This window comes from Eupeodes corollae, chromosome 2 (genome assembly GCF_945859685.1).
Source record: "Eupeodes corollae chromosome 2, idEupCoro1.1, whole genome shotgun sequence".
NCBI classification, from domain to species: domain Eukaryota; kingdom Metazoa; phylum Arthropoda; class Insecta; order Diptera; family Syrphidae; genus Eupeodes; species Eupeodes corollae.
The window spans coordinates 108,157,744-108,173,868 of NC_079148.1; the positions used below are offsets into that span (position 1 = coordinate 108,157,744).

At 31.6% G+C, this 16,125-nt stretch overlaps 2 protein-coding genes across 2 annotated transcripts in view; both read left to right on the forward strand.

Moving 5' to 3' along the window:
- Positions 1–16,125, forward strand: part of LOC129944232 (biogenesis of lysosome-related organelles complex 1 subunit 2) — a 73,656-nt gene that overhangs the window by 52,414 nt on the left and 5,117 nt on the right. The window lies entirely within an intron of this gene.
- Positions 5,735–15,088, forward strand: LOC129944231 (2-aminoadipate transaminase). The gene is made up of 6 exons (XM_056053539.1): positions 5,735–6,003; positions 6,083–6,201; positions 13,842–13,996; positions 14,049–14,195; positions 14,252–14,501; positions 14,592–15,088. The coding sequence occupies exons 1-6, from the start codon at positions 5,830–5,832 to the stop codon at positions 15,004–15,006; spliced, it is 1,260 nt and encodes a 419-aa protein (XP_055909514.1). The 5' UTR covers positions 5,735–5,829; the 3' UTR covers positions 15,007–15,088.

Here is a 16,125-nt window from a genome sequence, read left to right on the forward strand (position 1 = left end):
TAAAGTAATGTCTGCGGTTCTTTAAAAAAAAGTAAACTACACAAATTGTTCCTCAGGTATTCAAATATTTGTATTTTAACAATAAAAGTTTATAGCAAAATGAACTCTATTTAAAATAGTTAATTAACTTTATAAAAGTTAAACTTTAAAAAACTTGTTATAACAAAAATCAATTATATTGTAATTCCAAAAAATATCAAAATTCATTTTGACTATGTATATGAATGAAAAAAAAAACTAAACACCAACGATAAGAAAAACTATGACTATTTTATAACATTTAAATAATAACTAAATGTAAAAGATTGGTTTTTTAAATGCAAAGTGAATGAATTAGACTGAAATTGTTAAAGAAAAAATACCAGAAAATTATAAATTGCCAAAGGCCTGTTATTGAATTATTGACTAGAAAAGAACAAAAAGAAAATCAAATAAATAAAAATAAAGTTTAGTTTATTTGTATCTGTTGTAAAAGTAAACTATAAATAAATGAAGCAATCGTTTTGAAGTTATTTGTATTTATAATTTAATGAAGACAAATTAAACATTAGACAGAAGAAGATAACTTTATAAATTGATGTAATATTAAACTTTTTGACAAACTAACAAAGTTTCGCAGTTGTTGTTAAATGTGTTGCATTTCAAAATCTCCGTTTGCTAAAAAAAATATAAATTTCCTCCCAGAAATTCCAGATCTTTAGAATTAATTTTGTTTAAAGCCTAGTACGCAGCTGAAGTGAAACGAATTTTTTCGGCGGTCTACAAGTGCAGAGCAAAATGAAAACGAAAACCACAGCGGAAAAATATTTGTGGAGAGTTTGTCAGCTGTCAAAAACAATTGAATTCCCAGTCTATCTCCTGGGATTCTTTCTGTAATGTCTTGCCTTGATCTGAAACGCAAAGATTTTTGTATGCTCCAAAGACCAAAGAGGCCAGTTTCTTTTTTTCCTCCGAAGAGAAATCAATTTTTTTTTTCTTTGGCTTATTTTTTGGAAGTTGAAGTTCACTGCTTGTCTTCATCACTTCTTGGACATTACCAATAACATCCTGAGTGCCGATTCAGAAATGTAATGTTGGAACACATTAGAAAAATCCATTTTATTAAATTTTAAATCAAAGATAAAACCAAATCAAAACCCTGAAAGTCACGAGCAAAGATTTTTTTTCAATTTTAATTTGTAAACAATTTTTTTTCAATAAATAAATCAAACGTCAAAATTTCGCAAGCAATTAGTATGCCGGGCAATTAAATTGAGAACGAAAAGAGTGGAGAATTGTACTAAAAAATCTAGTACAGCTATCCACTAAAATGACACATTTCGTTGTTCAGCAGCGTACTGAAAAACGAAAAGCACAGCGAAATTTTTCGTTTATGATTTCGTCATGTCATTTTTGTATGGGAAATTTCGTTTCGCATCAGCAGCGTACTAGGCTTCAGCAGTGTACTAGGCTTTAAAATTTTTTGGAGAGTCAATATCTTTGTTTTGACAGCTCGAAAATATGAAAATTGAGATCAATCCAAATAAGCAGCAGTATCTATTAAATTTTCTTAAAACATCGTTTAGATTTTAATAAAATATATATATACATATTATGAGCGCACTAAAGGGGTTATGAATACCCTTATAATGATTAAACAAAGTGCGAGCAATTAGGGAGGATAGGATTTGAAAGGAGAAACCGATGCACATTGGTTTTGAATGTCTGCACATTGTAATGAGTGGAAAATATTGAGTCTGGTAAAGCATTCCACATTCGTGTAGTGCGGCTAAAGAAAGAATCTCTGTACTTAACAGTACGTCCGAAATTGGGCTCTAGGGTCAACGGATGGGCATTCCTATCAGTACGGATATTACGGTTGAATTGATTAAGGGGAGAAATGCAACTGGCTATGTCAATAGACCATTTTTTATAAAAATAACGATAAAAACAATGATAGGCTTCAAGAGAAGCAAATGTATCGGTAAGAGAACGACCTCCAATCATTTTTAGAACCCTTTTTTTCAATTCTATCCAGAAGACTGAAGTACGTTATTGAAGCACCAGCCCAAATATAAGAGTTATACTCAAGTGTTGGACGAATAAAAGCTTTGTAAATTATAGCCAGATAAGAACTATAAAAACTTCTTGCCACATCGGAGGAAATCTAAACGCTTACCAGCATTTTTGGCGATGTCAAATATTTGATCACTCCACAACAAGTGGTTTGTTATGCACATACCCAGGACTGATAGTTGTTCAACCTCCTCAATGCAAGTACCATTAATGAAAAAAAAATTATTTATAAAAGTATGGAACACCAGCGTTTATTTTGTGAATATTAGATTTGAACCCGTCCAATACTACTTGAATTGAACGGTCCAAAAGATTATTTCTAACCCAACAAAGAAGAGATTCATCAATACTAAAAACACGCAATTTCGAAATGCCAAACTCTATTAAATGCCTTTGAAATATCGAGTGCAATAATCTCACTTTCTCCAAAACGATGTAAACGGACCTATTGCAACGATTGCTACACTACCAGTCATTAAAGAAGCTTCAGTTCTTCAAGATATTTCTTAAGCTGAAGATTGATCAGCGTTTCCATAACCTTGGAAAATATGGAAGTAAGTGTATTTGAACTATAATTATAGAAGGGGAGGAGGATTCACATTTTGTAGGGACAAGCTGAACAAATGCAGTTTTTCATCCACTCGGAAAGAGACCAGTAGAATAGAACAGATGGAAAAGCTTGCGCTGTGGTTTTGCTTACCTCTGGACTTTGTAGTATTTTTTGCCGTAATTTCTGGTCATGCAAAAATTTAATGCGTCGAATATGTCCGTTACAAGTCTTTCTAGCTTGTTTGAACTTCTTCCGGTTTTCCTCAGAAGGGTTGGCTTTATAAATCCGGAAACTTACATCTTTGATCCAAATAACCTCTTTACAGCTCGAATCAAACCATGAGCTTTCTTTAGGTTTGATAGATTTTACCCTATTTGGGTTGAATGTGTCTTGATATTTATGTATGTGTCCTTATTTGACGAAACTTAAATAATTGTTATCTTAAAATGTTTTTGCGACAGTACCTAACTACAAGAAATCTAAAGGTGGGTGTCCATTTGAGAGTAAACGTGCTGCGAGTTGCCCTCAAGCTGCTCTCGAGAGCGATCTCGCAAGTGGACATAGTTGGAGAGTAGCTCGCGGATAGTTGACTAATTACTCTCGACGTTCGATCTTTTTGAATGTCACTCGCAAGTGGACACATGTGTTTACTACTATCCGAGATAAGCTCGCGGAGTACCAACACAGTTCGTATTCTGAGAGTAGCTGTCGAGAGTAAACATGTCAAAGCAGACTATGACTTTTTTTGCATATAAATTTGATTTGACATTTTTAACTTCCTAAAGGAAGTTATTGTAATGGGTGCGATTTGTAAAATTAAAAATTTTGACATTTCAATTAGTCGAAATAAAAGATTTTAAGAACGATGCCTGTGCGTGCTTGTGTACTTTCGTTCGTACGTTTTTTCGTCGTCCATAGCTCAGAAACTAGTAAAGATATCGAATACAAAAAGTTGCGGAAAGGGATCTCAAGAAAATTTAGTGGGGTTTTTTTTACTATAGCATTTAAAAAACAGGTGAAAATGTTGGTTAACCCTACGAACCAAAAACGTTTGAGACTTGAATTAAATTTTATATTATATATTGTAACGTGATACCAAACAATTTTATTTTATGAAAAAAAAAAACAATTAATTAAAACACTGAAGAAAAAAATTGTCACTATGAAAATTGGACGAATAAAAAATGATTCTATGTCCAAAACAACATAACATAATATTTCTCTTAACAAATTTTGACAAAAATCAAATTGATAGTTTTTTTTATAAAAAATAAATACCTAAAAAAAACATTACTCAAAAAACAAGTACTCAAATGGAATTTTGACTCAAATAACTTTTAAAAATTTTTCGATTATGGCTTCCAATTTATTTTATCTTATAAGAAATGTTGTTTTTTAACATTCGGTAAAATTTTACTTTCGACTCAATAGCTTTTTTAAAAATTAAAAATATTGTCTTCAAATTTATTTCACAGAAAATATTGTTTTCGATATTCTGTAGTTTTTTTTTATAAAAATACATATTTTCATAAACAAAAATAAAATCTACAAAAAAATAGTACGAAAAATTTTTAAAAATTGATGTTCGGTTCTCGATATCTCGTGAACAATATAAGATATTGATTTTAAATTAGATTCATTCATCCAATTTGTATTTATTTATTTAAGAAATAAAATCAAATGCTACAGAAATTGGTAAAAATTGCTTTTCGACTAAAAATCCCGTTTACAAAAATAGATTTTGATATCAAACTATGTCATAAAATGCAAAATTTTGTTGGTAATTTTTAAATCTTTTAAAAAATTTGGCTCTCAAATGGACAATCAACCGAGAGTTGCTCTCAAGATTTAACTAGCAGAAGTACTCTCAAATGGACACGCAACTTAAGTCAAGTAACGTTAAAGAATCTAAATACAAACTTATGTCAACATTGTACTACATTGTAATAATGTCAGCTGTTTTCTGACAGATTGAATTCTGTTAACAAAACAAATTTCAAGCGAATAAGAATTAACGTAGCAAAACTAGCATTTTAAAAAACAGTATATATCACCCATCATCTTGTATTTACAGAAACGAATAATATGATTTTACAATTGTTCTTGTAGCTAAAATAACAACAGAACACATATGTTTATAAACCTCATTTCGGCCTCAATGTCTTATGGAAGCCATTACAACAGAAATGTGACCACTGACCTTCAAGATCGAAACGCACAACATTTATCACTTTTATCATATTTTCTTTTGAAAATATGTACTTCAGTCGAAAAAAAACTTCTAGATGCAACGGGTTTTTGTATTGAAATCGAATGTTTTAACTACATTTAAGTCATTGAAAAATGAAATGAAAATAAAGTCCATTTTCAATGTAGTATATTTAAAAAAACGGCTGAAAGAAAATAATTTCACAATTTCAAACTTCAAAATTAAAAAGATGACAATTGAAATGTCAAAATAATGAAACGAAGTGGATGACGTTTGAATTAAGAGGCCTTGAAGTAACGTTACTTAAATGTGGAAATGTATTACAGAGATCAATTTCGCATTTAAAAGATAGTTAGATTCATTTTAAAGATACGATGGATTTGAAATTTCTTTTTACTTACGGCTGAAGATATTTACAAATTTTAAAATGGTTAAAACAGTTTTAATAAATGTTTTTATGAAAATAGAATGAAAACTAGCAAACATTTTGAATTCAACATTCTATCGTAATAATTCAAAACATTTCTAAATAAGATATACCCTAATGTACATAGATTAGGTATACACATTTTTGTATTATATTAACATGTTTGTTTATTTTATGCAACCACTGTTATCACTTATTACATAATAGTTTTGAAATAGGAATTTCAGACAGATTACAAAATACAATCATAAAAGTTAAAACAGACTACAGTTTTTTATTAAAAAATCAAACACTTTTGAACCTAGTTTTATGTAAGATTTTTGAATAGAGTTGACTTTAATTAATTTATCAAACGGCAACACTTCTGAAAGCTGAAAAGTGTGAGGAATGAATTTTTCAACAATAAAGCTTTCGATTTATGTAAACAATACCTATAATACTTCATCATTCCTTCGTTATCAATTTGTTTTCAAATGAATTTCAAAAATGATTAAAAATATATTTAGTTCCAGTTCTAGAGTGCGTTTCGTGTCGTCGACTTCAACTACATTAAGTGCTAACAAATTTTTCCATAAAACAATTCATAACATGGAAGTGAATTATCCAAGAAATAATGAGGACAAAAAATTGGAACATCTCTTTGATGATTCCGATTTAAATGTCTACGATCAAAATGTCATAAACTTAGGAGTGGGTGCTCCTGGTCCTGACATTTTAGTTAATTGTTGTGAAATTTTTGAGAAAGCTACAATTCATCGTATGGTAAGAACAATTCATTGTATACAAAACATACATAATTTATTTGTTAAAGATAATATATAAATGTATATTGTTATGTTAGAAAAAAGAAACTGTCAATCAAGGAATGTTGTTTCAATATGGTCCACCTGTTGGATTGCCTGAGGTGCGTTCGGGAATAGCTAATTTTCTGACGGAAGCTTATAAAAGTGAAGTAAAGAGGTAAGTAAACAATTTAGTTAAAAAAATGCAATGCTTGAAAATAAATATATTACTTATTACATTCTGACTTACATAAACATAAACACTTAGCTAAAATAAGTTAAGTAATATTTTTTTTTCTAACTCATAAGTGATTTCTGAAAAACTAAGGGAGCAGTTATAGCTATCATTGGTTTTTATCATTGACCATTTTGTTTCGAGATTTGTACTAAAGAAAACATTATTTAACCCAAAACTTTTCTTTTAAAAATAAAAATAAATAAATTGGGTGGCGCAACAGTCCGTTGAGAACTAGGGCCTAGTGACTTACAACTCTCAAACATTCCTGTGTGCGAGTAATGTTGTCTGGAATGGAGGGGACCTACAGTTTATATGCCGAATCCGAACGGCTAATTTGAGAAAGCACTTTTTCATGACAAGAGTTACTCTTGAGTATTTGTCAATTCCTAGCAAGAGGCAGTACCCGTGAAAAGACTTTACATGGCATAGGCAGAGATCGAACCCAATACCTCTGGCATGACAGTCCAACGCACTAACCATCATCCCAAGTAGTACAATAAAAAAAACCCTTTCTTTTAATTCATATTTAAACTTTCAGTAATGAAATTATTTTCAATGAAAGATTGTTGACTTTATATTTCGGAACAAAATCATTTGACTAAAAGTGATCCATTGGACAGTTTCAAACAGCATAAGGGACTTCATTTGCAGTCAACTTCATTCTTTGAAAGTAATTTTTGACCAAGGCAACTAGTTACTTTTTCAAGTGTCATGAATTTCAAATTCAGAACTTTTCTTCACAAACCTCTACTTCAAGTTCATAGTACAAAAACTAAAAAAATGATTATTGTCTACAAAACACTCCTCAGGCTAGCTACAAGACCATATCACGATCTGTATTTTGTATTGTAAGGAAATATTACTTACTACTTATTTTTATATAAAAATTACTGAATATCGAAAACAATATTTTCTGTGAAATAAAATAAGTTTGAAGCCAATATTTTTAATTTTTGAAAAGCTATTTGAGCCGAAAGTAAATTTTTACATTTTTTTTTAGCATTGTTTTTTTAGAGTTTTATTTTTTGTAAAAAAAAAAAACAAAACTGTCAATTCGAATTTTTTTAAGAATTTTACCAAATGTTGAAAACAATATTCTTATAAGATAAAATTAGTTTGAAGCCATTAAATTTTTAAAGAGATATTTGAGTCGATATTTTTTAAAAAAACTGTCAATTCGATTCTTTTCAAAATTTGTCCTAATGTTGAAAACAATATTTCTTATAAGAAAAAAATAAATAGAAGCTATTATCTCAAAGTTTTGGAAAGATATTTGAGTCGAAAATCAATTTTTACCAACTTTTATAAATTTTGTTTAGGTGTTTATATTTTGTAAAACAACTGTAAATTCGATTTTTCTCAAAATTTTATCAGATGTCAAAAACATTATTCTTCGTTGCACAAAATTGTTTTAGAGGTGAAATCATATTGCAGTCGTAAAATTTTGGAGGTGACCAATTTTTTTTTTCAGTTTTATTGATTTATAAAAAAAAAACGTTCTATGGATTTTTTTCAAAAAATATAAATGTTTGATATCACATTACAATATATTATGTATATAAAATTTAATTCAAGTCTCTAGCGTTTTTGGTTCGTAAGATATTTAGGGTTAACCAAAAATGTTTACATTTTTTCAAACTGCTATGGTAAAAAAAACCACCCACGCAATTTTCTTTAGAGCCCTTTCTGCATCTTTCTGTCTTATTATCTGTATAACAAAATTTATTTGAAGTGGATATCTCTTCTGGTTCTTGAGCTTTGGAGGACGAAAAAAACATCGCGAACGTACGGACGTACGGGCGTACGAACGTACACACGCACGCACAGACATCTTACTAAAAATCTTTTATTTCGACTTTAGGGACCTTGAAACGTCGAGAAATGTCAAAATTTTCAATTTGACAAATCGGACCCATTACAATAACTTCCTATGGGAAGTTAATAAATCATTAAGTGGAATGAAAAAACATGATCAATTGTCATTTTGACATAAGTTGCCTTGATTTTTTTTCCAGTCAAATTTCCAATAAAGTTGCCTTAATTAAAAGGCAAATTTTTGGCAGCTGGCCAATCAGACCTGTCAGTTTTACTTTCAATCCTCAATTGAAAATAAAATGCTTCATTGGCTTCGTTCAATCTCGTGTTGGATAGGGTACCTTGGATAGGTGGATTTTTAAATACCTTGTTGAACGAGTTGGATAGCTGTCAAAAAATAAAAACTACTTTCAGCTGTTCACAAAAAGCAGAGAAACATTAAAGCTTCGAAGTCAAAATTGTTGTAAGATATAACATTGAATGGATAATTCAACTGATTCGTCGGACGATGATGAATTGATTGGTGCGTAACAATTCAAGTCAATTTTGTAGTTTAAAAAAATAGACCATAATTACCTTCTAAAATTCGGACGAAAATAGCTTCTTCATCGTCTATTATGTACAGAACATCGTCAAATACAACTTCAACTAACATTTTGTTTACCAACAAATACAAAAAGCTGAAACCAATTTTCAAGTTTCTTGAAATTCAACCATGTGTTGAATCAGCTGTTCTGTGCATACCCCAGAAGTTCTTGCATACCTTTTGATTTCTTTTTTGACATCTCAGCTGTTTTTGATCAGCTGTTATTTTGCAAGTAAAACACTAACAGAAAGGTATCCAGATACCCTATCTGTCTAAGATTGAACGCAGCCATTACAATCAGGAAATTTGTTTCCAATGACAAACATTTTCAATGAAAGCTTAAAACAACCTGTCAAAAAACTTCTAATGATTGGTTTCAATGATGAAAACCAATAATAGCTGCAACTGGCCCTTAAATCTTCTTACATATATAAGGATTGTATTCAAAAAGAAAAATTTAAATTATATACTAGATTAAAAATACTGCAATAAAAATGAAAGTTCCAATATAAAATAAAATTATTTATTCATGAGCTCATACAAAATTTCTCGGGCTCAACTTTTGAAGAGTGGGGATGATTTTCAAAGAGAGGAAAACTGCCAAAAAAGTAAGGAACGGTGTTTGGAAAAAATTTTCTGTAACCTAATCAATGAATGGCAAACAGAACGGACGACGCTAATAACATTCAATTTACGTACCGCAGTATGACATTTTTCAGGCCAATCATTTCTGGCCAAAGAAATTTCTTGGGCAGAATTTGAAGGAAGGGTAAATGTACGCTCTTTTGAAGGCTCTCTTCGGACCAAATTTGGAACAGCATTTGGGCAACAATTGTTGACAATTGGCAGTTTTGGTCAAAGTTGAGAACGGACTTATAGTGATGGGATAAACAGTATTTTCTCTTTTTATGGTCTAAGATTTAATTAGAAAATTGAAATATCAAAGTGCTGAGCTTTGATCAATTTACATTTTATAAGAACTTGAAAAAAAAGTTCCTAAAAAATAAGATGATAGAATTTTTGTTTTGTTAAGTGGAAAAAACAATAATTTATTTTATGATTCTTAATTTATAGCAAAAACTTAAGGTTTAATACTGCAACCTTAGTAATGTGTTTTTAAATATCTGTACAGGTTGGGACTTTAAGAATTGTAGTCAAAAACTCGTCGTACTGAGTTTTTTTTATTTTATTTAGTTCAAAAAATGTTGTTGATTCATGGATTTTCTAGCACTCGGATACTTCTGAGGAACACTAATAAGAACTTTTATAAGTTTTGACAGAAGATTTTTCAGGCCAAGATAATATTTATTTATTTATAATACGTTAAATACTAACGTTAACAATTCTTAATATATAGTTAAAATCTAAAAACTTAAACTAGACTGTTGAAAAATATTAATTTGCAATTTATACTTTTTATATTATCATTTGGTGAATTAATGCAAGAGTAGAATTTATTATAGATTTCAATTAATTGATGGAAGGGACTATAACACTATACGAGTAGTTTGATGTGCTAAAATTAGTATTCAATGCTTTCTGGAGTCTTATACTTGAACGACTAAATCTAAAGTTTAAACTACCAAAAATTGATGGTGATGAAATTTTTCCATTTATTATTCCAACAATAAAACAAAACTGCAAATACATCCTATGATTTGTCAAAGATGGACGATTTATGAGAGAAAGTCTTTGTGAAAAAGGCGGTAATGCTGGAATATCATGAAACCACGGAAGGGATCGTAGACAAAAACGCAAAAATATTTTCTAAATAGCTTCAAGTCTTGCGACGACGTGTACGGCTTAGTAAGGTGACCATACTGTACAAGCATATTCCACGACTGCTCTCACAAACAAAACAAAAAGTTATTTTAAAACATATTGAACTTAGAACTCTATTTGATTTTTTAACTATGAAGTTGATATGTACATTGAATGTTAGTTTAGGATCTAAGACAACATCCAAGTCTACTTAAACAATACAAGAATCAAACATGTAACTAAAAACGATTGGAACATTTGTCAACATTTGAAACAAGACGATTATTGCACCATTCCCCGAATAATATAAAGTCTTCTTGAAAGACAAGACAGTCTAATCTAGAGTTAATTTTTATTTTTTATTTTAATGTCATCAGCATATATAAGGAGAGACGAATTTGTCATGATCAAAGCCAAGTACTTTATAAATAAAATAAATAGAATAGGACTAAGGTGACTACCCTGGGGGACACAAGAATTCACAACAAATTAACTTGAACATTTATTGCGAAATTTAACACTATAACGTCTAATTTTCAAATATGAGGAGATCCAGTTTATGAAACAGTCGTTTAAACCTGTGTGATAGTTTTAAAAGTAATGTTTTATGACACATTTTGTCAAAGGCCTTGCTGAAATCAGTAAAGATTCAATCTGCTTGTTCACGTTTTTCAAAAACATCTAACACCCAGTAATGCTTTTTAAAAATAACCATCCTGCTGATCACAGATAATTAAAACATACGATTGACTCAAACAGTTTAGATATCACAGATAGTTTAGAAATAGGTCGGTAGTTCATTATTTCGCTTTTAGGACCTTTATTGTGTACTGGTTTTGTGAACAGCGAGTTAGTTAAAGACGTGTATTTTTTTTTTAAATTCATTTTTATTAGTTCATTCTTAAACTTATCTTAAAGCTAGACAAAAATTCATAAAACAAGCCTAATTATCCATAACTTACAACTAACTTAATGGTCCCATACGGACACTCTAAGTTAAACTATAACACTAACTACTAATGCCTTTCTGCTCTAAGATCTATTTTACTTCAATTTAAATTTTATTTATTTTGTATTTATTAGAAAATTTTGAGAACAAAAATAATATCAAGGTCCTTTTTTATTTTTACTTAAAAACTACTTAAAAAAAGGTCCTTAATATAAAACTTAAAGCTAACCTAAACTACCTATTTCACCTTTAAACTGCTTAAAACTAGAACAACCACAGCAGCAAATCTAACTATCTAACATTTTTGTTTTTCATATTTTGTTGTCTTTTCTTTTTGTATTCCGTGTTTTTTTTTTTTATTTTTTGTACTTTTTTGTTTGTATTTTTTTTTCTTTTTGTGCCACCATGCCTATTCTACTTAAAACTAAACCCTAAAACTATAAAACAAGTATGTAAGCCGGCCAAGGCTTAAAACCCCATCCCGACTACCCAATATCAAGTGCCGATTGAAGCCACCAAAACTGGGTCTCCTGCTTCACCCTATCAGTTCGGTCCCGTTCGGATACAGCCCTACTGAACCGAAGAAGCTCTGCTCCGCCTTGTGCCATGACGTCCCGATTGTACAAGAGTCGCCTATCCACGGTTCGTCGTCTGACGTGGTAGATTAGCGGAACTTCCAATCTATCCTGTATCAGACCGCATCTATCTAAAAAGAGGAATGCCTCTGGTGGAATGAAGCCGCTCAAGCGTGCACTTTCAAAATACTCGTCGTTCGGATAGAACGCCCCGAAAATTAAATTGTTGGTCGAAGACATAGCTCTTGCAATGTGACCTCGAACGAGTTTTATCACGAAATTGTCAATTATGTTGATTCGTCCCGTTGTATAGGACCTCGTTGGAATAGTAATGCACATAAGAAGATTCGGCTGTTCGATATAAGCCGGTACAGCTTCTTAAACACTGCCGCTCGAACACCCGAAACTTCTCCATCTGGGAAGGGGCAACGTTGAACCACACAGGACAACCATAAACGATCATCTGCCGATGACGGCCATGTAGCAAATTACCTTTACTCTGGGGTCAAGTCGACTGCTAAAAAACAGCCGTTTCGTCAGATCGAAGGCTCCTCTGGCCCTGGTCAGAGCAGCATTTATATGTCTTTCCAAATACAAATACTGATCTAACCAGATACCAAGGTACTTCACTACACTTTTGCTCGCTAATGGCTGCCCGTGAAGATCAACGATGATAATCTTGCGCCAATTCTTGCACGTATCCCTCGTGGCCCTAGCCAACGGAGTCCGGAACAGAATTGTCTCCGACTTCTGGACATTTATTTTCAGTTTCCACTCGTCGCAATATCGCTGAATCTTGTCGAAATCACGCTGCAAGAGAATTTTAATAACCTTAACCTTTAGGGCCGTTCTGTACGCAATTAGATTAGGTTAGATTGGTCCGTGTTTATAAATTTATAGTTAAAGACGTATTGAAAAGAACACATAACGGGTGTGTTAAATACACAGCACATTTCTTAAAAATTGATGATGGTACACCGTCGGGGGGACCAGGACTAAAACTTAATTATTTTATTTTTCATTTGCCATGCCTTCCTAATATTGACTCTTATTCGTGTGATTTTGTTCCTTTAAATTAGGACGCATTAAATTGTCAATCGAAAATATGTTGACAAAAAAAATCAATTGCTGGCAACTTAATTTTAAAGTTTCGGTAAGGTCTTTGGCTGTATACCCGTCGCATGATGGTTAGTGCGTTGGACTGTCATGCGAGAGGTCTTGGGTTCGATCCCTGCCTGTGCCACCTAAATTTTATTCACGGGTACTTCCTCTTGCTAGGAATTGACGAATTCTCCAAGAGTAATTCTTGTCATAAAAAAGTGCTTTCTCAAATTAGCCGTTCGGATTTGGCATATAAACTGTAGGTCACCTCCATCCCTGTAATTACTCGCACACAAGAATGGGTGAGAGTTGTAGGTCACTAGGCCCTGGTTTTCTACGGACTGTTGCGCCAACTAATTTATTTGTATTAAGGTCTTTGGTTCATGTTTCCGTATTGTGCAAGAATGCAAAAGCAAATTTTAAACCAAGGTACCTTCAATTTAATTTGACCGGTATCACATGAACGAACATTGAGTGATTGTACCTCAATTATTTAAACAAGGTCGGTGAATTTACAATACTTAGGTAGTTATATTTGTACCCACTTTTTTTCTTGATTAACTTAAAGTTGGTCGTTAACAAACGAGCCTAATCGATCTTGCAGACAATTAAATAGATGTTTTGGGTTAGAAAACTAACAAGCAAAAGCCAGATAGTTCTATCGTGTGTGGCCGACTTTAGAATTTAAGTAAAAACCATTGCGTGTATGGGCTACTTTTAGCTGGAATTATTATATTCCTTAGCCCATTCCTTCCAATAATTCTGAACGATGGATTTCTTTATTGTTTTTTAGTGAAGACATAATTGTCACGACTGGAGCAACACAAGGAATGCATATTATTCTATCAACCCTTATAGATCTTAATGGGTATATTTTTGTCGATGAAGTAACATACATGGTTGCACTGGAAACGTTTCAACAATTTAACACATTGAAAATTATACCAGGTAATTTCCATGTAATCTTTAAAATACTTAAAATTTAATAACATTCTTATAGTTAAATTAAATAGTGATGGTGTTGATATTGATGAATTAAGAGCTGGTCTTAAGAAAAATCATTTTAAGTCAGAAAGCAAAAGTTACTGGGGTCTCTATTATGCCATTCCAACATATCACAATCCAACAGGAATAATATTTTCCAAAGGTATAAATTAAAGTTTCAATATATGTCAATTTTTAACTTTCTATGTTTTTTAATAGATATATTAGAAAAACTTATAAGCCTGGCTCGAGAATTTGATATTTTAGTTGCATGCGATGATGTCTACAATACACTTTATTACGGAAACAATGATGCTCAGAAACGACTTTATGCCTACGATAATCTAAATGATGAGGACTTCAAAGGAAATGTCATCTCGAATGGAAGTTTTTCGAAAATCATTGGACCTGGATTACGTTTTGGATGGCTTGAAGCACCTCCAAGGTGTAAAATAATTCTAGAATCAAGGTTCAAAAAAAGTTTTATTTTTATATTTCTATTTCTAGGGTTATATTTTTAATTTAACTTTTGTATGATGTTTTTCTTATTGACTTACAGTGGTATTTTCAATAGTGGTGGTTGTTTGAATAACTTTACTTCCGGCATAATGGCTAGCCTTTTTGAATTGAAATTAGCCCAATCACATGCTAAAATGGTTAAGGACCTTTATCAAGAACGAATGTTGGCAACTTGTGAAATCTTGAATAATCATCTTCCAAAATCGTGCAAATTCATTGAACCACAAGGAGGCTACTTCATATGGATTAAATTGCCTGAGCACGTAGACGCGAATGACTTTCTTCGCGTGTGCTTGGAAAATAATAAAATATTCTTTATTCCTGGAAATAGATTTTCATTTGATAATAGTTTTAAAAACTGTTTTCGAATTTCCATAGCTTTTCATAAGAAAGAAGTCATGATAAGAGCTATGATGCAAATATGCGATGAACTGAAGAAATATTTAAATTTGTGAAATATTTATTTCGTAATAAATGTATTTTGAAACATAACTATAAATATGTCTCATGAAATTGAATAAAAGTTTTTACATAATTTGAGACGTTTTTCAATATAGTTAAAAACATTTTCAAAGGACTTTTAGATTAGTCAAATCAAAACAAAAATGTATATTTGGTAAACGGATTCTTCTGCCTGTTATTGGTTTAAAGCAAAAATGTTCATCGATGATTAGGGCTCTGTATTTTATTGCTTCTTTGTAGAATTCGTAAAGGCGCATCCAGTTCGCACCATTCAGATAGTTCATAACCTCTTCAATTTGCAGAAAGCTATTTTTAGAAGGAAACACGCCTTATCTCCGTCAGCATTGGAAGTGTAATACATCCTCTCTTTCATGCTGCTAATAGAGGGTTCATAGATAGACAACTTAATTACGATGGGGCCTTAAGTTTAGTCTAATCAGTTCTCCTCTTATCTTAAATATGAATCCAATGATAGAATGGTTATATTTGCTGGTGAAATAGTTTTTGTCGTTGAGGTTAAGTACGCACTTTGAATAATATTGCTTTTCCGTTGATGAGCGAGCTTTTTCAATATGCCCATACCTTTCATTTTCATCAGTGACGGATATTACTTGGTAAAGCATCTTCTTCAATTGAACCGCATTCATACTCCAATTCAGGGTCAAGCCACCGTCCGCCGCTAACAAGTTACAATCTTTTACAACCAGTTTTTTTGATTGAATTGCATACTCCATTATCTTTCTCGGTGGGAAAGGATAGCTTGGGCAGTAGCATTAAACACTATATCTTAAGTCAGTTGCAATTAGCTTGTTATTATAGATTCTTTTCCAATTAACACATTTTGCCGATTTAGCCTTATTTAGTTTGCTTTTGAGATGTTTTTCTAATTTTAAATTGAAAGTGAACTCCGTTCCTAAATAAATATAAGACTTAATTAAGTCTAGAGTTTGTTCGCCCTATTTCCATTGCGCGTCTCTCCCCGTTCTGCCAGATCCTTTCTTAAAAACCAGGACTTTTGATTTTTCCGGATAAACTTCTAGATTCCACATTTGGCAGTATTCTTCCAGTCTATTGATCATTTGGTGACTCCGCAAGAATGACGATGTCCTCGG